At 43.5% G+C, this 23,078-nt stretch overlaps 1 protein-coding gene across 1 annotated transcript in view; it reads right to left on the minus strand.

Annotated features, from left to right (window-relative positions):
* The window catches only part of LOC120929247 (protein mono-ADP-ribosyltransferase PARP4-like), a 136,873-nt gene that overhangs the window by 83,085 nt on the left and 30,710 nt on the right, over positions 1-23,078 (minus strand). Inside the window, exon 3 of the mRNA XM_040340555.1 lies at positions 6,035-6,087. Within this exon, the coding sequence (XP_040196489.1) occupies positions 6,035-6,087 (53 nt within the window). The remainder of the gene's footprint in view (positions 1-6,034; positions 6,088-23,078) is intronic.

Consider the following 23,078-nt stretch of genomic DNA (forward strand, 5'->3'; position numbering starts at 1 on the left):
TGATCAGTATCGGATCAGCGCTTGCAGTCCCTCTGTCAGAATACAATAGCTCAGCGCGGAGATGGCTATACTAACATCGCTTGTGTTAGTACAGCAATCTGTCAGTTTTTTTTGCTCAGCCCACTGTGTGTACCAGACTTTAGGCTGGCTGTACAATCAGCAATTTTTTTTCCTTCAGCCATGGGTTGATGGGGGAATCCCTCCCACCTGTGCTATTGTATACTGACAGCAGGAGGTTTCCTCATCATCACAATACAATGTTTACTGTTTCCGGCTAGGGATGATCTCCGGCGTGTTCGCACAGTCCATGTGCAGAGCCCGGCGACTGTGCAGAGCCCGGCAGGAAGTCTGCATGGTGCTGCGCTAATCACAGGCAGGGAGACATTTCCCGATCTCTGCAGCCGAGCATGGGGACAATGTCTCCCTGCCTGTAATTAGCGCAGCGCAATGCAGACTTCCTGGCAGGCTCTGCACGTGGACTGTGCGAACACTCCGGAGCTCATCCCTATTGCCGGTTATAGCTGTCAGTCATCGGCTCTCTGTTCTGCCCCTCCAGTACTCACTGGAGGGCCAGGCTGTGGAGGGGGTGGGAACCGCTGTCTCAGTCTTCCAGCGGCTCCCTCAGAGGCTGAGTCATCTGGGTGGATTCTGACATTAATGTTGGGATTTTTCCAGAGTCTGGACCAGCTGAGTGACATCAGCCAAAAGCGGACTTTAGCCTGCTGTTGGCTGAAAGCGGAATACAGGAGTGCAGAAATCCTGCATTCCTCAGGAGAAGTAGAGCCAAAAGAGCTTTGGCCCTACTGCTCCTTTAACATGAAAAAACAAACAAAAAAAAACCTGATGCTAGGTCTAGGTGTAAACAGAAATGATAATGGTTTCTGGTCTAATTTATTTTGATATTATTTGAGGGCCAGTTCACACCACATGTAGTCCAGTGTATTTTTTTTCTGCATCAAAAACACATGGAAAGTAGGTTATATGGTATTCAATGGCATAGTTCACACCAGTGCTTGCAGTTCTAGTGCGTTCCAGATTTATTTTTTTACAACATGCTGCACAAACGCACCAAAAACGTACTGGAACACATTTCCTTATTTGAGGTTAAGAAAAAAAAAGAGGGAGAAAAAATGCACTGGACTGCATCAAAAATGCACTGGAACGCATTAAAAACGCATCAAAAATGCGCATGCAAAAAAGCACCTGGAACGCATCTGGACTGCGTTTTATGGTGTGAACTGGCCTTTAATATTTTTAAAAACTGATCTTTTTTGTATTGTTTAGTTATTTAATCCAGTACGGAGTTTGCTTTCATGGTACTGTTTTCAAAGCATGCTGTGCTTTTAAGAAAGTTCAGCACTTCCTACACAATTTCTGGCAGACACTGCTGGCATACTTATTTAAAAGCTCTGATACTTTTTCGAGAGAGCTTTCAGAGAACATAAAAACTGCATGGAGTTCCCCTTCATACTGCAGTTAGTAAAACTGAAAATTAAATATTCCTTTTCCATTATCTGGCAGAACACCACAATTGGGACACTGAACCTGACTTGGGTGTGCTCTTGGACATCTTGATATCTTCTATGCCAGTCATTTTAAACAATTTAGCAATGCACACATTACTGTGTGCATGAAGTGTATAGAGTGTGAGGGAGTCAGCTCTCAGCACTCCCAGGAACACGTCTAAAAGGCATGTGCAGATACTGCTAGATAACTTTAATATTGTGGTGGAGCTTATTTAGTACTATGTTAAGTGATTGTCAGTGGTATGAATGCATATTGTTTTGTAAATATTTTCCTTTTAATAAAATTGTATTTATAACTTAATTTATAATGTATTTTTTTCAGGTAAATAAAGATTTTGTGTATATGTTTCATATTCACTTTCACATATTCAATAAGAAATAACACATTTCCTGTTTTCTGAGCCTCTTAGAGCATCTTAAGGCTGGGTTCACAACTAGTGAACTAGATTTACCGCATCCAATTCGCACAGCAGGAGATTGACCAGCTCTCTATTGCACCAATGCATACATCTCTGCAGCGGCTTCAGTGCAAATTCCACGGGAGCCCTTTTTGTCTTTTGGTCCATTTCAGCCCTAAATTTGGGCTGAAATCCGACCTGGAATGATAAATGGGGGGGACGCCGGACTCCTGCTGTGAGCTGCTGCGTCCCTCAGTGTGAATCCAGCCTAAATGTTTACCAATGTTTCTTTTTTTTATTATTATTATTATTATTTTTATTGAAATATTTGCTACCGATGTTTCTTAAAGTGTTCTTATTCTTTTCCCCCAACCCCCCTGATGTGCCACTCCCTTACCTTCTCCAGACTCATACTTTAGCCAGCCATACATGGATCAAAACTTGTCTGGTTCAACTGGGACCTGACAAATTTCTATCTATGAAGTCTCCCCACTATCAGAATACAAAGGCTCAGCGGGGGCAATTCCCCCATCCACCTGGAATGTGTGGAATCAAGTAATTTTTTTCATTCAATAAAAAATTGAATTAGGCCACTTCAGCCCCGGATCTTATTGCTGGTCAATGACCGGACCCCTTTTTGCAATTCGGCACTGCGTCGCTTTAACTGACAATTGCGCGGTCGTGCTACGTGGCTCCCAAACAAAATTGGCATCCTTTTTTCCCACAAATAGAGCTTTTTTTTGGTGGTATTTTGATCACCTCTGCAGTTTCTATTTTTTGCGCTATAAACAAAAATAGAGCGACAATTTTGAAAAAGAATGAATATTTTTTACTTTTTGCTGTAATAAATATCCCCAAAAATATATAAAAAAACTATTTTTTTTTCCTCAGTTTAGGCCGATACGTATTCTTCTACATATTTTTCGTAAAAAAAAAAAAAAAAAAAATCGTAATAAGTGTTTATTGATTGGTTTGCGCAAAAGTTCTAGCGTTTACAAAATAGAGGATAGTTTTATGGCATTTTTATTAATATTTGTTTTTTTTTACTAGTAATGGCGGTGATCAGCGATTTTTATCGGTACTGCGACCTTATGGCGGACACTTTTGACACATTTTTGGGACCATTGGCATTTTTATAGCGATCAGTGCTATAAAAATGCATTGATTACTATAAAAATGCCACTGGCAGGGAAGGGGTTAACACTAGGGGGCGAGGAAGGGGTTAAGAATGTTCCCTGTGTGTGTTCTAACTGAAGGGGGGGGGTGAGACTGACTAGGGGAAATGACTGATCGCTGTTCATACATTGTATGAACGGACGATCCGTCATTTCTCCCCCTGACTGTAAAAAGCGATCGCGGGTGCCCCGGGCACATGCGTCGGCACCAGGGGCGAGCGGAGGGCGCGTGCCCCTATTGGCTGAAACGCGAGATGACGTATAGCTACGTGATCTCACTCAGCCGAGCCGACCAGCTGACCTGCTGCCGGCGGCTGGTCGGCAAGTAGTTAATTAATCCTGTCTAGCTGCTGTCTTAAGGCCCATACACACGATCAGACTATGACAACAAATGTCCGACGGACCTGTTTGGTCAGACAATCCGACCGTGTGTACGCTCCATCGGACAAATGTTTTTTCGCTTTTTCATTGGGACAAATGTTCGCTGTGAAAACAGACAAACTTTCTGGCAAAAAAAATGTGCTACGTCGACTAATCCGATCGTGTGTACACAAGTCTATCGGACTAAAGTCCAAAGTACAAACACGCATGCTCAGAACCAATGCTAAAGATCAGACAACAATAGCAGAAGTTGCCCAAAGGGTGGTGGTAAAGAGCTGAAAAACCATGTGATTTGGTGAAAGTTGGCTGAAAAAGTCCTGCCATGTGTATGCATACCAAGTTCATGAGGCTTAATTGAGAAATCTCAACATGAAAGAAAATAAATGAAGAAAGACAGCGCTTAGCCAAATGTGTATCAAGGTAATCTATCCTAAAAAAAGTGTGTATGTGATATACAGTATCTCACAAAAGTGAGTACACCCCTCACATTTTTGTAAATATTTTATTATATCTTTTCATGTGACAACACTGATGAAATTACACTTTGCTACAATGTAAAGTAGTGAGTGTACAGCTTGTATAACAGTAAATTTGCTGTCTCCTCAAAATAACTCAACACACAGCTATTAATGTCTAAACCGCTGGCAACAAAAGTTAGTACACCCCCTAAGTGGAAATGTCCAAATTGGTCCCAATTAGCCATTTTCCCTCCCCGATTTCATGCAACTCGTTAGTGTTACAATGTCTCAGGTGTGAATGGGGAGCAGGTGTGGTAAATTTGGTGTCATCGTGCCCAATCTCTTATACTGGTCACTGGAATTTCAACATGGCACCTCATGGCAAAGAACTCTCTGAGGATATAAAAAAAAGAATTGTTGCTCTACATAAAGATGGCCTAGGCTATAAGAAGATTGCCAATACCCTGAAACTGAGCTGCAGCACGGTGGCCAAGACCATACAGCCATTTAACAGGACAGGTTCCACTCAGAACAGGCCTCGCCATGGTCGACCAAAGAAGTTGTGTGCACATGCTAAGTGTCATATCCCGAGGTTGTCTTTGGGAAATAGACGTGTGAGTGCTGCCACCGTCGTCCCAGAAGGAAGCCTCTTCTAAAGATGATGCACAAGAAAGCCCGCAAACAGTTTGCTGAAGACAAGCAGACTAAGGACATGGAATTACTGGAACCATGTCCTGTGGTCTGATGAGACCAAGATAAACGTATTTAGTTTAGATGGTGTCAAGCGTGTGTGGCGGCAACCAGGTGAGGAGTACAAAGACAAGTGTGTCTTGCCTACAGTCAAGCATGGTGGTGGGAGTGTCATGGTCTGGGGTTGCATGAGTGTTGCCGACACTGGGGAGCTACAGTTCATTGAGGGAACCATAAATGCCAACATGTACTGTGACATACTGAAGCAGAGCATGATCCCCTCCCTTCGGAGACTGGGCCGCAGGGCAGTATTCCAACATGATACTGACCCTTGTTTTTTTTCATACACATGTTCACTAAAAATAATATTTTTTGGCACTTTGAGACTTTTATGGACTTTTGTTTTTGTTCTTTGGCTATATATAGTCACAAATAGGTTTAAGTGCATGTTTTATGTGGGTTTGGTTACCACTTTTTCATCACATATTTGTGTTGCCACACAACATATATTAATTATTATCACCAATTCTGATAGAGATTATATTACCATTACTAGTTTATAGTATAGTATTATAGAGATTATAGTATTGTGTTGGGTCAGTTTTTTACATGCTTTCCGAGCCTCTCATAACTTCCCAGGTTAAATGTTTACCAATGTTTCTAAGACCCCTTTCACACTGGGGCGTTTTTCGGGCGTTTTTTAGGCGCTTTGGCGTTTAAAAAAAGCCTGTAAAGCGCCTGAAAGAAGCCTCATCTGCAATCCCAATGTGAAAGCCCAAGTGCTTTCAGAGGCCTTTCACACTGCCAGCGCCCGAAAAACGCTGGTAAAGCGCTGCTAAGACCCCTTTCACACTGAGGCGCTTTTCAGGCGCTTTGGCGTTAAAAAAAGCTTCCTCAATGGGAAGGGGGCTTTAGGAGCGGTGTATTAACCGCTCCTAAAGCGCTGCAAAGAAGCTGCATGCAGGACTTTTTTTGACGCCCTGCCAGCTCAGCGCCTCAGTGTGAAAGCACTCAGGCTTTCACATTGGGATTGCAGATGCAGCTTCTTTCAGGCGCTTTTTTTAACGCTAAGACCACTTTCACACTGGGGTGTTTTTCAGGCGCTTTAGTGTGAAAGCACTCGAGCTTTCACATTGGGATTGCAGATGCAGCTTCTTTCAGGCGTTTTACAGGCGCTTTTTTTAACGCTAAAGCGCTTGAAAAATGCCCCAGTGTGAAAGGGCCCTTAAAGTAAATCGCATCCTTTTTGCTCCCAACCCCTCTGATGTGCTCTACATCTGCAGCCCACATCTATTGCTGGCTGTAGTGATCTACTGTATTGAAGCCCACTTGGTGTTTATGAATACATTACAGAAGAACCATAATCTGATGAACCATGGAATGTTAACCATAACAGGTGCATATACCTGTCCAATTGTGCCAGCCTTGATGACAACTTTTCTTCACTTCTTCTGTCAGCCTGTGGAGAAAAACAAAGATTCTTGACTATTATTCTTTAAAACATTATACAGTTGTATACAATAGCTTAGGCACCCTTAGTCAAAGTATATTTTGTTGTTTTTCTAAGTAAAAATAAGTGCACTGTGGACATTTTTTTGCTGAAATGTAAAGGGGTTGTAAACTCTCAAGGTTTTTCGCCTTATAGCATTCTATGCATTAAGGTGAAAAACCTCCTGTGATGCAGAAGCCCCCCTTTTTACTTACCTAAACCCGGTCTTTCCAGCGACAGGGATGAGCACACCAGCTCCAGCCGATGTCTCGGGACCTGATTGCATAGATTGATAGCAGTGCAGCCATTGGCTCCCGCTGCTGTCCATCAAATCCAATGATGCGGGGGGGGGGGGCGGGGCTGAGTCCTGCTGCCTGTGTCAATGGACGCAGCAGGACACGGGAGTGCACCTGCAAGAGTGCCCCGAGGGAGAGTGGCTCTCCAATGGGGCACTCGAGAAGAGGAGGAGCCAAAACCAACTGCACAAAGAAGGCAAGTATGACATGTTTTTTTTTTTTAAACCAAACCTTTACATACCCTTTAACCACCTCAATACAGGGCACTTAAACCCCGTTCCTGCCCAGGCCAGTTTTCAGCTTTCAGTGCTGTCACACTTTGAATGACAATTGCACGGTCATGCAACACTACCCAAATTACATTTTTATATTCCGCCCCCCCCACAAATGGAGCTTTCTTTTGGTGGTAGTTGATCACCTCTGCGGTTTTTATTTATTGCACTATTAACAAAAGAAGAGTGACAAGTTTGAAAAATATATATATATTTTTAACTTTTTGCTATAATAAAAATCCAAATTATAAAAAAAAAAAAAAAAAAAATCCTCAGTTTAGGCCCATATGTATTTTTCTACATATTTTTGGTAAAAAAAAAATTGCAATAAGCATATATTGATTGGTTTGCGCAAAAGTTATAGCGTCTACAAAATAGGGGATAGAATTATGGCATTTTTATTATTATAATTTTTTTACTAGTAATGGCGTTGATCTGCAATTTTTATTGGGACTGCGATATTGCGGTGGACATATCGGACACTTTTGACACTATTTTCGGACCATTCACATTTATACAGCGACCAGATGCACCATTTACATATAAATGTGACTGGCAGGGAAGGGGTTAACACTAGGGGGGCGATCAAGGGGTTAAAGTGGTTGTAAACCCTATTTTACAACCTTATGCTACAGGTAAGTATAGGGGTTGTAAAGGTAAAAAAAATTCCCCCTAAATGGCTTCCTTTACCTTAGTGCACGCCTCCTTCACTTACCTCCTCCTTCCATTTTGCTTTTAAATGTCCTTATTTCTTCTGAGGAATCCTCACTTCCTGTTCTTCTGTCTGTAACTACACACCGTAATGCAAGGCTTTCTCCCTGGTGTGGAGAAAGCCTCTTGAGGGGGAGGGGGCGAGCAGGAGTGTCAGGACACTCTCTACTTTGCAGATAGAGAAAGGAGCTGTGTGTTAGTGGGTGTCCCGACACTCCTGCCATTTAGGGGGAATTTTTTTTACCTTTACAACCCCTATACTTACCTGTAGCATAAGGTTGTAAAATAGGGTTTACAACCACTTTAACCCCTTGATCGCCCCCCTAGTGTTAACCCCTTCCCTGCCAGTCACATTTATATGTAAATGGTGCATCTGGTCGCTGTATAAATGTGAATGGTCCGAAAATAGTGTCAAAAGTGTCCGATATGTCCACCGCAATATCGCAGTCCCAATAAAAATTGCAGATCAACGCCATTACTAGTAAAAAAATTATAATAATAAAAATGCCATAATTCTATCCCCTATTTTGTAGACGCTATAACTTTTGCGCAAACCAATCAATATATGCTTATTGCAATTTTTTTTGTGTAGTTACAGACAGAAGAACAAGAAGTGAGCAATTCTCAGAAGAAATAAGGACATTTAAAAGCAAAATGGAAGGATGAGGTAAGTGAAGGAGGACTGCACTAAGGTAAAGGAAGCTATTTAGGATTTTTTTTTTACCTTTGCATCCCCCTTAAGGCTTACCTGTAGCTAACGAGGATATCTCCAAAACCTACATGGTTTAGGACATATCCCCTGTCTCCTGCATGTGCCAATGTCATCGGCACATGCGCATTGGGGAAAACTGAAGCAATGGCACCTATGTGTTGTTGCTGCAGTCTCCGTGCCGTTACCGGCGGCTCCCGCGTGCATGCGGAGCCCCAATACCCGGAAGTAACTCCAGGGAGACATGTCGGCGGCTGGAGGGGGAGACGAGGACTGCTGGGTCGATCTGAGGTAAGTAATATTGTACATAATGAGCTAGTATGCTATGCATACTAGCTCATTATGCCTTTGTCTTGCAGGTTTTTTTGTTGTTGTTTTTTTAAGAGGGTTTACTCACTCTTTAAATGTGTGTCCTAGGGAGTGATTCTAATTGTAGGAGGACCTGGATCTGTGTCCTCCACACAGATCCACGGTCCTGCTCTGTTACCGGACAATCGTGGGATGTCCAGCGAATATCGCGGCCACCGGGGACCCGCATCTGTACCCGAGAAGCCAAATACGTCATATGACGCCCGGCCAGAACGAGAGTCGCAACCGCCCAGCCGTCATTTTTTTAAATAACAAACATGTCATTCTTACCTCTACTGTGCAGATCGTTTTGCACAGAGTGGTCCCGATCCACCTGTTCTGGGGTCCCCGTATTAGATAACCCCCTCTGGAAAGCTCTCCCCCGAGGGGGTTACCTTGCGGGGAAACGCTCCTGTGTCATACACTCGGTGTCTATATATTCTGAGTGTATTACTCAGCCTCGCCCCCTGGCGCCAGCGTCATTGAATTTGATTGACAGCAGCGGTTGCCAACGGCTGTTTTGCTATCAATCTATACAATGAAAAGCCAAGAACCCATGTAGAGAGCGACACGGGATCGCGCCCACGGAAATTCAGGGCTCAATTAAGTAATTGGGGGCTGGACACTGCAAGGATGCATTAAGGAGAAAAAACACGTAGGTTTACAACCCCTTTAAAGATGCAACAAAAATACAAAATTCATTTGGCATGTCCAAACATGTTAGATCTACAAATTCTTATTGACACTTGGCAGTAATTGCAGCCAACAAACATTTCATGTACAGAGCTAACAAGCTTTTGGTTATGAATTTCTTTATCCTAATCTAGTTCAGATATAGTCACATTCAAAATAGGCCTTAACAAGTGTAGATGAGCGCTGGCTATATCTTTTTTGCCATATTGGGACACTCTTTACTGAAGATTGCATTGAGCTTCGTTTCTTCTAGTGCCCAGCATTCGATATTATTGCATCATTTCCTGATTGCAAAGGTAGAGAGACCACAACTGAAAGGGGGATCATGGGACATGTATTCTGGAAAGTCGAGATTCCAATGGATCTAATGCTGCTGCAAACTACAAGTACCAGCTGGCTGGAGAGAGAAATAATTCTGGGTAAGCAGAGAAATTCATTGGTCTAGGGAGGGGCTTGCTCTCTTGAGACACAGAAGCTACAACTGCAGGAGTGAGAGACCAGGCTGCTCTGGCCAATGTGAGTGAGCGCTGCAGTCTGGACAGCACGGAGGTAATTTCCGTGAGTGAGCCTGATCCCTGAAGGCAGATCCCGCAACCACCGGTCTTCTCATTGGCAGACTGAATATTCAGGCCCACTCTCACCTACGCCCACGCAGACGCCATTGAACTCCTGGGTCGTCAGGTTGCCAGTCGGGCATTCTTAATCTGACTGCAGGTCGATTGAAGCCTGTTCCGCGACATCCTTTCCCCACAAGCCTTGGTATCTCTAGGATTGGTGAGTGGACAGTAGCCCACCCTTAATATTACATTCAGAGACGCTGCATGCAGACACATTTATTCATTCTTTTGTTCTTCAAACAGCCTTTCACTGGGAAGCACCCTGCTAATCCTATCCATCTTTGCTGGTCACCATTTCACAGCAACATCTTTCGGCCCCTTTATAGCTAGCGGAATATATCGGATACCCTTACTGCAAGGACTTCTTCAAACAAAGGAATCAGTCTATGGCACCTGTTTATATTAAAAAGGAACTCTCACTCAGGTTTTGCATATTGTGTTTTATTTATTTATGTCTGTGGCATCAGGGAGTGGAGGAAGCTGACTGACAAAAAGTCTTCTCTTCCACCACTTGCACCTGGGGTCAAAGGTCCCCCCCCCCTTAAGATTTGTTGGCCGCTATCGGTTATTGCCATGTTGTTTCATATCTCTATAATTCTGTTTTATGCTAATGTTGCAATTTAGGAAATACAAACATTTCACATTCTCCTTTCCTTTGTTAACTCAAGAAAATCCAGTAAAATGCCCATTTGCAATCGCTGTTTCTTTGGTGTCTTTTGCATCTGCATTCTCTCTTTGAAATATGTGTCAGAACCCAGTATGTCAGAGGTGTTGGGAAGCTTGCAAGTTCAGAACAACCTCTGGGGACATCTTCCAGGGACCCCTATGGGGGTGGCTCTATACAAGCACTCCTGGTTTGCCATCTACCAATGTATTGTATACAAATAACTGATCATTAAATGCAAAAGAAAAATAACATTCCTCACTTATTATTAAAAAAATATCATACTTAAAATAAAACAAACACTTTGCTAATTTAGACTAAGTGCATGATGAAAAAAAAAGTAAAAGTGAGAGCAACATGTCAAAATTATCGGTAGATCCAGTTTTCTTGTGTATAATGTCGCATACACACGATCATTTTTCTGCATGAAAAAAAAAACGTCGTTTTTCAGCATGTCCAAAAAACAAAAGGGCCTAATCCACAAAAACCCGGCGCAACGTAACTTTTGCCATTTAAGTTACACCGCCGCGAAATCTCTACCTACGTGCCCGATCCACAAAGCACTTACCTAGAAATTTTGAGTGGTGTAACTTAAATCCGTCCGGCGCAAGGCGTTCTTAATTTAATGGGGCGAGTCCCATTTAAATTATGCGCGCTCCCGCGCCGGACATACTGCGCATGCTCCCGACGTCATTTTCCCGACGTGCTTTGCGCGGTTTTACGTTGCGCCGGGTTTTGAGAATCGCGACGGGCGTAAAAAAAAAAAAAAATGACAGCGACGTGGGATAGAAGGGTCTACTTTTACAAGGTGTAAACAGTTTAGGCCTTGTAAAAGCAGCCCTAATATTTTCTGACGGCAAACAAATACTTACGGAGAAAAAATTAAGCTTAAAAGCTTCGTGGATCTCCGTAAGTGCTAATTTGCATACCCGAAGCAGCATTTCGACGAGAAATGCCCCCAGCGGCGGCTGCGGTACTGCATCCTAAGATCCGACAGTGTAAGTCCCTTACACATGTCGGATCTTCTGCCTATGTGAAACTGATTCTGTGGATCAGTTCCATAGATAGAAACAGGGATACGATGGCGTATCCCTTTTGTGGATTAGGCCCAAAGTTTTTCCAACTTCATCATTAAAAACGATGTTGCCCACACACCATTGTTTAAAAAAAATGATCTAGCAAAGCGCAGTGACGTACAACACGTACGACGGCACTATAAAGGGGAAGTTTCATTCGTCTTGGGGCTGCTTTAGCTGATTCCATGTTAGTAAAAGACGATTTGCGCTTTTTTGTCTGTTACAGCGTGATGAATGTGCTTACTCCATTATGAACGGTAGTTTACCAGAACGAGCGCTCCCCGTCTTATAACTTGCTTCTGAGCATGCGCGGGTTTTTTTCGTCGTTTTAGCCCACACACGATAATTTTTTACAACCCGAAAAACGACATTGTTTAAAACAACGTTAAAAAATGCAGCATGTTCGAATTTTTTTTTTGTCGTTTTTCAGAACCTGAAAAATGATGTGTAGCCCATACACGATCATTTTAAATGACGTTTTTGAAAAACAATGTTTTTTCATGGCGAAAAATGATCGTGTGCACGCGGCATAAGAACATTTATCACTGGCACTATTAATATTGCACTGGATTCACAGTACTTTTTGAATTGCGTTACATAAGCACTTTTTTTTAAATTGTATTTATAAATTACTTTATTTTGTTTAAATATTTGTATATTTGATATTCACATGTGCTGGTTTTTAACTATTTTTGGTTTATAAACACAGGGGGTGCTTTCAGTAACTGTGGGGTTGAGAAGGAGGATTTTTGCCAGCACAGGAAACAATAGTTTTACAAAAGCTTGACTTTAGTAAGAAAAGTTTGAGATTACATTTAAAGGTTACAGTAGTGCTTCTCAAAAAAAAAAATGTAGTCAAAGCACCCTTTTAAAATTAGGCAAAATCTTGAGGTACCCCATCTAAAATGTAAAAATGAAACCAATAGTTTTACATAATGCAGCAGAATTTTTTATTTTTTTTAATTAAAACACACTGAGACCCCTAGACAGCACAGTGTATTTTAGTGAAAAGGTGAACTTAGCCGTTAATGTCAGCTGCTTATATATCATGATCCACCAATCAAAGTAACTTGAGGTTTTACTAAAGGTAAATACTATTAAAGTAAACCTGTACTAAAATTACCTGTTAAAAAATATACAGTAAAATGTACTCGTATAAACAAATACCTACAAGCATTGATCGACAGAGACCAGGTGGGCTTTTTTCCCAGCCGTCAAGCGGAGGACAATGTCCGTAATGTGATACACTTGATACATCTGCTTCAACATCGCAAGATCCCTGGCCTTCATCGATCGGTTGATCTTTACAAAGCGTTTTGACTCGCTTTTCTGGGAGTATTTGCGTTATGTTCTGGAACATTTAGGCTTTGGGGAATAAATCCTCCAATGGATCTCGGCCCTCTACTCCTCCCCCTACGCTAAAGTCACATATGCTGGCCAACTCTCTCCCTCCTTCCCGATCTACAGAGGGATCAGCAGGGTTGCCCCCCTGCTACCGTCCCTATTTATTTTAGACCTTGAACCCCTGGCCATTGCCCTTAGAGATTATCCCAACATCTCTGGTATTCCGTATGCTGGTATTCAGCATAAAGTCAGCCTCTTTGCTGATGATGCCCTCTTGACCCTGACCACCCTTCCTAATCTTCAATCACTCCTCTCCCATTTCTCAGTTTTCTCTGGGATTCAAGTCAAACCCCACAAGACCACTGCCTTGAATATTTCCTTACCACCTTCTTTGGTGGATTAGCTACTAGCCTTTTTCCTGTATCGTTGGAACGCCTCCTCCCCGGATCACCTCGGAGTCAAGCTGGCTCCTCATTACTCATCCCTTTTTGCCACCAATTACTATCCCCTACTATGATCACTTACATCGTTAATGCAATCCTGGCGGTTCCTCTCTTTGTCCTGGATAGGCCACATCCACACGGTCAAGATGACCATCCCCCCAAAGTTCTTTATTATTTTCGTACCTTCCCAGCCCATGTCCCTTCCTTTTTTTCTATGTTTACTGCAGAAATAGGATCCTATCCTTTATCTGGGCTTTTCAGCATCTCCGAGTGTCACATTCCACCCTGTACAGACATGGACTGTGAGGAGGCCCAGGACACCTTTGCCTCCATTCTCTTGGTGCCCCCAGGTGCAATCTCGAAAATGTACTCTTCTCTAAACACTAAAGACTTGCCCGAGTCCGCATCTTATAAGTTGAAGTGGGAACAGGACCTCTATTGAACCAGACGACTGAAACAAGGCTTTGTCCTCTATGGCCAAGTGCTCCTTTAACACAGCTACTCGAGAAGCTGCATACAAAGTCTTTTTACAGTGGTACCGGCCCGAATTGTGAGCTTGAACCCATCCTATAGTGAACAGTGCATTAGAGGGTGTGGCCAACGGGGTGATGTAGTACACATTTGGTGGGCTTATCCTTGTCTCACAGGGTTTTGGTCCAGAGTGTTTGGACTCTTACATTCCTTATTTCATACACCCATACACAGAGATGCTAAAATCGCTTTGTTGCACTGCCAGATTCAGGGCTTGTTCTCATACCAACAGAAACTGGCATCTTATTTTTTTATTGCGCTCAAATGGGTTATAGCCAGATCTTGGAAGAAGACTCCTGTTCTGTTTGCTATGGTGAAGAGCACTGTAACCAATCTAAATGATCAATGAGAAAATGTTGAGTATTTTAAAATATTCTCACTCTAAATTCCTTAAAGTATGGTCACCATGGTGGTCCTATGCTCTTCCCACTTTGCACCCGAGCAGTCTGGGCCTCTCCTGAGAGCGAACTGGTTATTACCCCCTTCTGCAGGACTTCACCCTCCTCCACCCTTCCTTTTTTTCTATCCAGACTCTTACTTTCTTGTCTCTTTTCTTTTCTCTTTCCTTCTTCTTTTTGCAACCGAGACCATGCTTAAGGCTGCCCTTGGTCTGCTTTGCTCTAGGGCAGGGGTGCCCAACAAGTGGCCCGGGGGCCACATGTGGCCCGCGGAGCCCTCTGATGTGGCCCGCGACCTCCTGCTCTGGGATGGAATAAAATAGAATACTGTTATTAAAGGTCAGTTTATTACTAAAATGACAGTGTATATTATGGACATATCTGTTCTGCAGGCTGCTTTCAAACTGATCCACAGATGCAGAGCACCTGCGGGTTACCTGTACTGAGACATAGACTTCTGTTATTACCTATGAGTTTGGTGAGTTTTCTGAAAGTGCAGCAAACCTGCAGAATATAATAGAAGTCTATTGCAAATTGCAGAAAAGCCAAAGGTGCACTGCGTTGCACCCGGTAAACCGCAGAGCATCAGTGTAAAAGCAGCCATGGGCCCCTTTCACATGGTCGGGTTGACCCAATTGGACCCTCCATTCACCTCTAAGGACTGGCAGATGTAAACCGACTTGTGTCCTACCTCCAATCTGATCAGGCTGTGTCTGCTCTGCATATGCAGAGCAGACACGGACCTGCCATCCACCCGCTCCGCTGATTGTGGCCCGCGACCAGTTACCAAGTCGCTTAAGTGGCCCTCGTGCTTCAAAAGGTTGGGCACCCCTGCTCTAGGGTGACCCTGGATCCTTGTCGACAATCAGCCACCATTGCTACATTTAAAAAAATTCTGCATCTATCAAATGTTCACCCCGACCTCTGATAGGGTTATCTACTGGACCAGTACATGCATTACCCTACGCTGTATTCCAGAGTACCTGCATCTAGGGCAATAGTTTGTCAGCCCTTAAAAGTTCCAGGATTGTTATGCTCATTGAAATATACCCCTGCGTGGGTGAACGTTTGTCAAGATGTTATACTTATTACATTAAAAATGATTGTACCAGAAAAATACAGTAAAATAAAAGCCCCCATTGTTATGACTATCCAACTCTCTTAAATGCACAAATAAAAAAAAAAAGGAACTTGCAGAAACAAAGTTTTGGTTCCCTGTCTAGAAGTTGGAGTCTTTAATATTATCATATCTGTGGGAAACAGCAGCTAAGGGGTGTTCCATTTCTGCCTGAATTCTGATGGGCCGATGACATATACTCTGGGATTTTGTTATGTGTCTGGTAGTTGGGGTACAGAGAATTGATACTGCACTTTAGCTGTAAAGTTAAAGTTCAACTGTAACAGTAACTTTTTGTTGAGTATTGAGAGTACCTGTGTATTCTGCGTGTATTGCGAGTACCTTTGTATTGTGTGGATCTGAGTAGTGTGTGTTTACCTGCGCATTGCGAGTACACGAGTGCTGCGAGTGCACATGGACTGTGAGTACATGAGCGCTGCAATTGCACGTGGACTGTGAGTGCACGTGGACTGCGAGTACACGAGTGCTGCGAGTGCACGTGGACTGCAAGTACACGAGTGCTGCAAATGCAAGTGGACTGCAGGTACACGAGTGCACATGGACTGCGAGTACACAAGTGCACGTGGACTGCGAGTACACATGTGCTGTGAGTACACGTGGGCTGCAAGTGCCCGTGGGCTGTATTGTTGAGTATTAGTGTCAGGAAGTTAGTTGTTATTTAACTTGGACAGGATATAATCCTCAATCCTCATTAAATTAGTAGATACAATGACCGGCGGGTGTGGAGATGTGACTTGGTGTACATCTTGCAGTATGTATGCATTCCTTGATCATCCGGTCAAGGGCGAATACTGCTGTGCAAAATGTAAGCATGTTGTTTCCCTTTAAGCCCAGGTTCTGAATCTAGGGAAGCAACTGTCAGCACTGAGAAGACCCTTCATACTAAAGGAGAGCTGGGAACGTACCCGGCAGGGGCCAGCACAGAGGTGGGTGGAGACTAAGAGGTGCAGGCACTAGAAAAGAGTAGATGGGTGACAGTCAGGAAGGGGAAAATGCCAGGGAGGCCAATCCTGGGCTGGAACATCCCAATAAGTATGCCCCGTTGAGTGACATTGGTGCTGGAGCTGAGAGACTCCCCTAGCTGCCAGGGGAAGAACTCCTCCAGTTAGAGTGGGGGGGGGGGGGGAGCCAAGGGAAAGGAAAGACAAATTCTGGTGGTAGGGGACTCAATTCTTAGAAGGACAGAGAGGAAAATCTGTGACAAAGGCCTGAAGCATGAAACTGTATGCTGTCTACCGGGCGCTCGGGTTCGGCACATCACGGATCTGGTGGACAGATTACTGGGAGGGGCTGGGGAAGATCCCGCTATCATGGAGGAGGGGGAGACGGACCTCCTATCATAAAGTGGATTAGCGGCAAGGATAGGAGGTGTCCTCATAATGGGGGATTTTAATTATCCAGACATAGACTGGGTGGAAGGAACTGCATATTCGTCTAAGGCTCACCAGTTTCTAAATATCTTGCAGGACATTTTCATGGGTCAGATGGTAGACGTACAAACTAGAAACACATCGTTACTAGACTTACTGATTACCAACAATACAGACCTGATCACGGGGGAAAGGGGCAATTTAGGAAACAGCGATCACAGGTCAATTAGCTTCAGTATAAATCACACAAATAGGAAACATAAGGGGAATACAAAGACATCAAATTTCAAAAGAGCCAACATCCCTAAACTACGAACCTTGCTAGAAGATATAAATTGGAATAAACTCTTAGGAACGAAGAACACGGAGGAGAGATGGGTTTGCTTTAAGAGCATATTAAAAAAGGGCATTAGCCAGTGCATCCTATTGGGAAGTAAATTTAAAAGGGCGAACAAGAGTCCTTGATATTGAATTTATTCTTCTCCTCAGTCTTCACGAGGGAATCGGGGGGCTTCAGTAACCAAAACTGCAGTGTTTTTCCTCATGACACATCACAGGAAGCACCCTCATGGCTAACAGAGGACAGAATTAGAAATAGATTTGAAAAACATAACATTAATAAGTCACCGGGACCAGATGGCTTGCACCCGAGGGTCCTTAGGGAACTCGGTCAAATAATTGCGAGACCATTGTTCCTAATTTTTACTGACAGTCTACTGACTGGAATGGTACCAGCTGATTGGAAAAAAAGCCAATGTAGCACCAATATCTAAAAAATGGCCAAAATACATCCCTAGAATTTTCAGACCAGTTAGCCTAACATCAATAGTATGAAAGCTCTTGGAGGGGATGATAGGGGACTATATACAAGATTTTAGTAATGAAAATGATATCATTAGCAGTAATCGGCATGTATTCATGAAGAATTGTTCTTGTCAAACCAATCTATTAACCTTCTATGAGGCGGTGAGCTGCCATCTAGATAAGGGGAGGCCTGTAGTCATGGTGTATCTGGATTTTGCAAAAGCATTTGACACAGTTGACCATAAACGTTTACTGTACAAAGTAAGGTCAGTTGGCATGGACCATAGGGTGAGTACATGGATTAAAAACTGGCTACAAGGGCAAGTTCAGAGGGTAGTAATAAATGGGAAGTACTTGGAATGGTCAGGGTGGGAAGTGGGGTCCCCCAGGGTTCTGTCCTGGGACCAATCCTATTCCCTTCCATAGGCGGTGGTTTCAGCAGGGAGCATCGATAGTTTCAAAAAACTATTAGATAAGCACCTGAACGACCACAACATACAGGGATATACAATGTAATACTGACATAAAATTGCACGTATAGGTTGGACTTGATGGGCTTGTATTTTTTTCAACCTCACCTACTATGTAACTAGGGCCCCATCCACACCTTTGCGATCTAACACACCTGTTGCAACATGCAGCAATGCATGCAGACAGTTTTTCTATTGATTTTACTTTATTTAAAAGTGAATCTTTTTTTTTACTGCATCATAGGACTCACAAATAGGAATGACAGCAAATAAAAATGCATATAACATGCATGTTGATGTGTCTCCAGCTTATGGTAACCAGCCCCTCCAATATCATCCTCATTTCACTTGCTGTTACAATCCAACAAAGAAGGCCAGAATGCAAAATTAACTCAAATGTGCATGGAAAAAAAACACCTACAGTGCCTTGACAAAGTATTCACACCCCTTGAAATTTTCCATATTATGTCATGTAAAAACCAAAAACGTAAATGTATTTTATTGGTATGATAGACCAAAACAGAGTGGCACATAATTGTGAAGTGGAAGGGAAATGATAAATGGTTTTCATTTTTTTTTTAAATAAATATGTGAAAAGTGTGGTGTGCATTTGTATTCAGTCAATACTTTGTAGAACCACCTTTGACTGCAATTACAGTTGCAAGTTTAATTCGCCAAAAAGGGTTTCGTTTTTAAAAGTCTCAGACATTCTTAAAAGCACCTCAGATTTAAAAATGGCTTTGAATTAGGACAAGTAGATTGGGACCCAGATTTAGTCCCTTGGACAAGTAAATTTTTTTATGATTTTTTTTTGTTTTATTATTTCCACACCCCTGTCGGAAGCATTGAACTTATTTTTCTCGCCTCGTCGTAGTGTTGTACGTCACCGCGTTCTTAACGCTCGATAGTCCAGAGAACTTTTGTGTGACCGTGTGTATGCAAGCCAAGCTTAGGCAGAATTCCGTCGAAAAACCATACAACTTTTTTCCGCTTGTGTGCACAGGGAATAACAGGTTTTCTTTCAAGATTGCCCTGTATTTGGTTCCATCCATCTTCCCTTAGACCCTGTCTATGCTGAAGAAAAGCGTCCCCACCACCATGTTTCACAGTGGGGATGGTGTGTTCAGGGTGATGTGCAGTGTAAGTTTTCCACCACACATAGCTTTTTTCCTTTTAGCCAAAAATAAAAATGCTGGTCTCATCTGACCAGAGCACCTTCTTCCATATGTTTGCTGTGTCCCCCACATGGCTTCTCACAAACTGCAAATGGGACTTCTTATGGGTTTCTTTCAACAATGACTTTGGCTCTGGACACACTGTTATTAACCCCAACCACTACTCTTTGCCCTGGGCACCAGATAACCTCATTAGATTAATAACACATTCTATTGTGCATTTAAGACCAAAAGGTACCAAATAAGAGATGTTCATTGTTGCGGTTTACTTACACTTGAAGTTCTGGTTTACACCAGAAGCCATGTTACAACTCTTAAGTCTCGTACACACGATCGGATTATCCGACAGGAATTGTGTGATGATAGGCTGAAAATCTGACAGTTTGTATGCTCTATCAGACAATTGTTGGATAGCATGCTTTAAAATTTGCTGACAATAATTGTGTGTTGTCAGACTGTCCGATCGTGTGTACACAAGTCCGTCAGACAAAAGTCCAAAGTACAAACAAGCATGCTCTGTAGAAATGCTCACCACACACAACATTAGCAGAAAGTGCCCAAAGGGTGGTGCGAATGAGCTGAAAAAAACACATAGTGTTTGTTGGCTGACAATTCTTTGCTGTTTGTATGCAAGACAAGTTCCTGGCCAACGCCTTTCGGACAAAAGTCCTACACTTTGTCCGCTAAAAATCCAATCATGTGTACGAGGCTTTAGGCTGCACTCACACCTCAGCATTTTGAATCGAGAGCAGATTTTCCACGATTTCAAAGTGGCAAAGTGTGAATGAGAAAACGCAGAACACACATTTGAGATGCCATTCATTTGAATGGCACCTAAAATCGCGTTGCGGGTCTGGCTCAATTGTTGCGCGATAAACCACGCTGCAATCGTGGCAAACCACATCACGTGAAGCTTGTCACCGAAAAAAAGTTCAGGGGCTACTTTTGGGTGACATGCTTCACACGCTGCAGGTTGCCGCGATTGCCACACGATTTATCTTGAGGCAATTGCGGCATAACTGCACCGCAACTTTATGTGCCATTCAAATGAATGGAATCTCAAATATGTGTTCTGCGATTTGTGATTTCCACCATGGCACTTTGAATGTGGGCAGAAATCGGAGGAAATCTGCCCGTGATTCAAAACGTTGAGGTGAGAGAGAGAGAGAGAGACTTGTAAAGCGCAACACATGCAAACTGAATCGCCTCTGGGCGCTGTATCCATTTCATGGGTAAGGAACCCCTTGACCTCAGAAGAGATGGGTTTTAATCTTTCTCCTGAAGGCCAAGTGGTCCGACTCCAGTCGGATGGTGGTTGGTAGTGCATTCCACAGGCGAGGTCCCTGGACTGCAAATCTTCGATCTCCTTTGGACTTGTATCTGGCCTTGGTTATCTGGAGGAGGTTTTGATTGGTGGATCGCAGAATGCGATTGGGGTTATGGGCTTTTATTTTTTCGCATAGATATTGAGGGGCGTTGCCTTGAATACACTTATGTATTAGGCAGAGTGCCTTGAAAGTGATTCTGTCTTTTACTGGCAACCAATGAAGGGATCTCAGTGAAGGCGAGATTGATTCCCATGGTTTTTTCCCAGTCACTAGTCGAGCGGCCAAATTTTGAACGACTTGCAGACGAGTGATTTGGTATTTGGGGAGTCCTAGATAGAGGGCATTTGCGTAGTCGAGTCTGGAATTGATGATTGTTCCCACCACGACTGCAATGTCCTCTTTCGGGATAAAGGGCGTGAGTCTGCGTAGTAGGCGCAGCAGATGGTGGGTTCCGCTGACTACTGACCCTATTTGTGCATCCATTGTCATGTAGGTATAGAAAATGACTCCGAGACTTTTGACTTTGGTGCTAGGGGTGATAGTTTTACCCAGAATGGGTGGGGGAGTCCATGTTGACGCGGGGTGATTTTTCCGGTTAGCGTGAAACAGGAGAAGTTCTGTTTTCGAACCATTGCGTTTAAGATAACCGTTTGTCATCCAGTTATCTATTAGAGTGAGGCATTTCTCTAGTCCAAGAGAATGATCCTTTTTGTTGCAGATGCGGAAATACAGTTGTGTGTCGTCTGCATAGGAGTGGTAAAGTAACTTCTGGTTACTGATTATTTCAAAGAGAGGGCGAAGATAGATATTAAACAATACGGGCGATAAGGGAGATCCCTGAGGGACTCCGCATGACACTGTACGTTTTTCAGAAGTGAAAGACCCCAGTTTCACTATTTGTGATCGGTTTTCCAAGAAGGAGGAGAACCAGGGTAAAACACATTCAGCGACTCCGGCTACTTCAGCTAGCCTAGCCAGTAGTAGTCCATGGTCTACAGTGTCAAAAGCCGCGCTTAGGTCCAGCAGTATCAGGAGACAAGATTCTCCTTCGTCTGCGGCCTCTAGAGCGTCATCCCATATTTTGAGCAGCGCCGTTTCTGTTCCGTGACCCGGACGGAAGCCTGATTGAAACGGATCGAGTAATTTATGGGTGTCTAAATGCAGTTGCAGCTGTTGTACAACTACTTTCTCCATTACCTTGGAGAAGACATTTAGAGCTGTTATGGGCCTCCGGTTGTTTGGATCTTTGGGGTCGAGGGTCGTTTTTTTTAGAATTGGTTTTATTGTACCTTGTTTTAGCAAGGTGGGCACCATGCCCTCCTTGAATGATTGGTTAATGAGCTGCGTGATAGCTGGTGCCAGTATATCGGCACTTTCTCTCAGCAGTTTAGTGGGGATGATATCATTGGGTGCTGTGCTATTATGCAGAGTCCCGATGATGTTTTTAGTGGCATTTATGGAAATGTTTTTTTTTTTTTTTTAAAGCGGTTGTAAACCCTCCTAGCTTTTTCAGCCAAGGAAGCTGCCATCTTGGCCTTTGTTCAATCTTCAACTGCCATGAAGCTGCACATGTGATCAGTTATGACACCAGCCATTGGATGGTTTGACAGTTTGGTTGAGAGCACAACCAATGTGCAGTTAGCATTCCCGGCATGCCGGGAATGTTAACAGTTTTTTTAAGTGTTACATCGATGGGTTTACTTCCGCTTTAACAGAAATGTTTTTATTAATGTAAAAAGGAGAAAAGGAAATAAAACAATACAAAAAAAAAAAATTTACAAAACTGTGGTACAGCAAGGTTCATCACATCAGAGAGTACAACACAGAATGATTACTGATATAAGTACAGAGTAACATACTGGAATTAGACCCTGCCGGGTCCAGGTCGGGTAGCCGGATAACGTGAAGGTTATTTATTTCTAGATCAGGGCAGTAAGTACGTCCCCCTATGTGGGGGGGGAGACATGGGTCACCGCAGAGGCATAAAAGGAACAGCATGTACCTGTAGATTATTGACCGATGGCACCTAGCATCTCCGGACCCAAGAATCCCGGCCTAAGGGCAGAACATTTCCAGTATGTGGGGGATGGTGTGCAGGTCTAGTCATGTCAACAAGGCGTCAGAGACCATTCAGTCTGTCATGCAGGGCGTCTCAGTGTCTAAAAGTGTTGTCAGCCATGTCACTGTACAGAGGTCGCCCCGGCCGCCACCCACGATCCCCAGACTCTGTCGAATTTCTGAGGGCATTTCCGGCCCACATATGTCAGTTTGTAGAGAGGTAGTACTGAGTCAATCAATGTAAGCCACTGAGCCACCGTAGGGGGGGTTGTCAATTTCCACTGGCGTAACAGTGCCTTCCTGGCGTAGAAACATAGATAAAACAGTTGTAGACCAGCGTGCGTAGACTGTGTCACACCCTCCGTAATACCCAGGAGGAGAACCTTGGGGTCCAGTGGTACCCGGAGTCCAGTAGCGGCAGTGATTTTTGCCATCACCTCTTCCCAGTAGCCCCGGATGACCGGGCAGTCCCAAACTACATGATAGAACGTTCCCGTCTCTCCCTGGCATTTCGGG

The sequence above is a fragment of the Rana temporaria genome, chromosome 2, assembly GCF_905171775.1.
Source record: "Rana temporaria chromosome 2, aRanTem1.1, whole genome shotgun sequence".
NCBI classification, from domain to species: domain Eukaryota; kingdom Metazoa; phylum Chordata; class Amphibia; order Anura; family Ranidae; genus Rana; species Rana temporaria.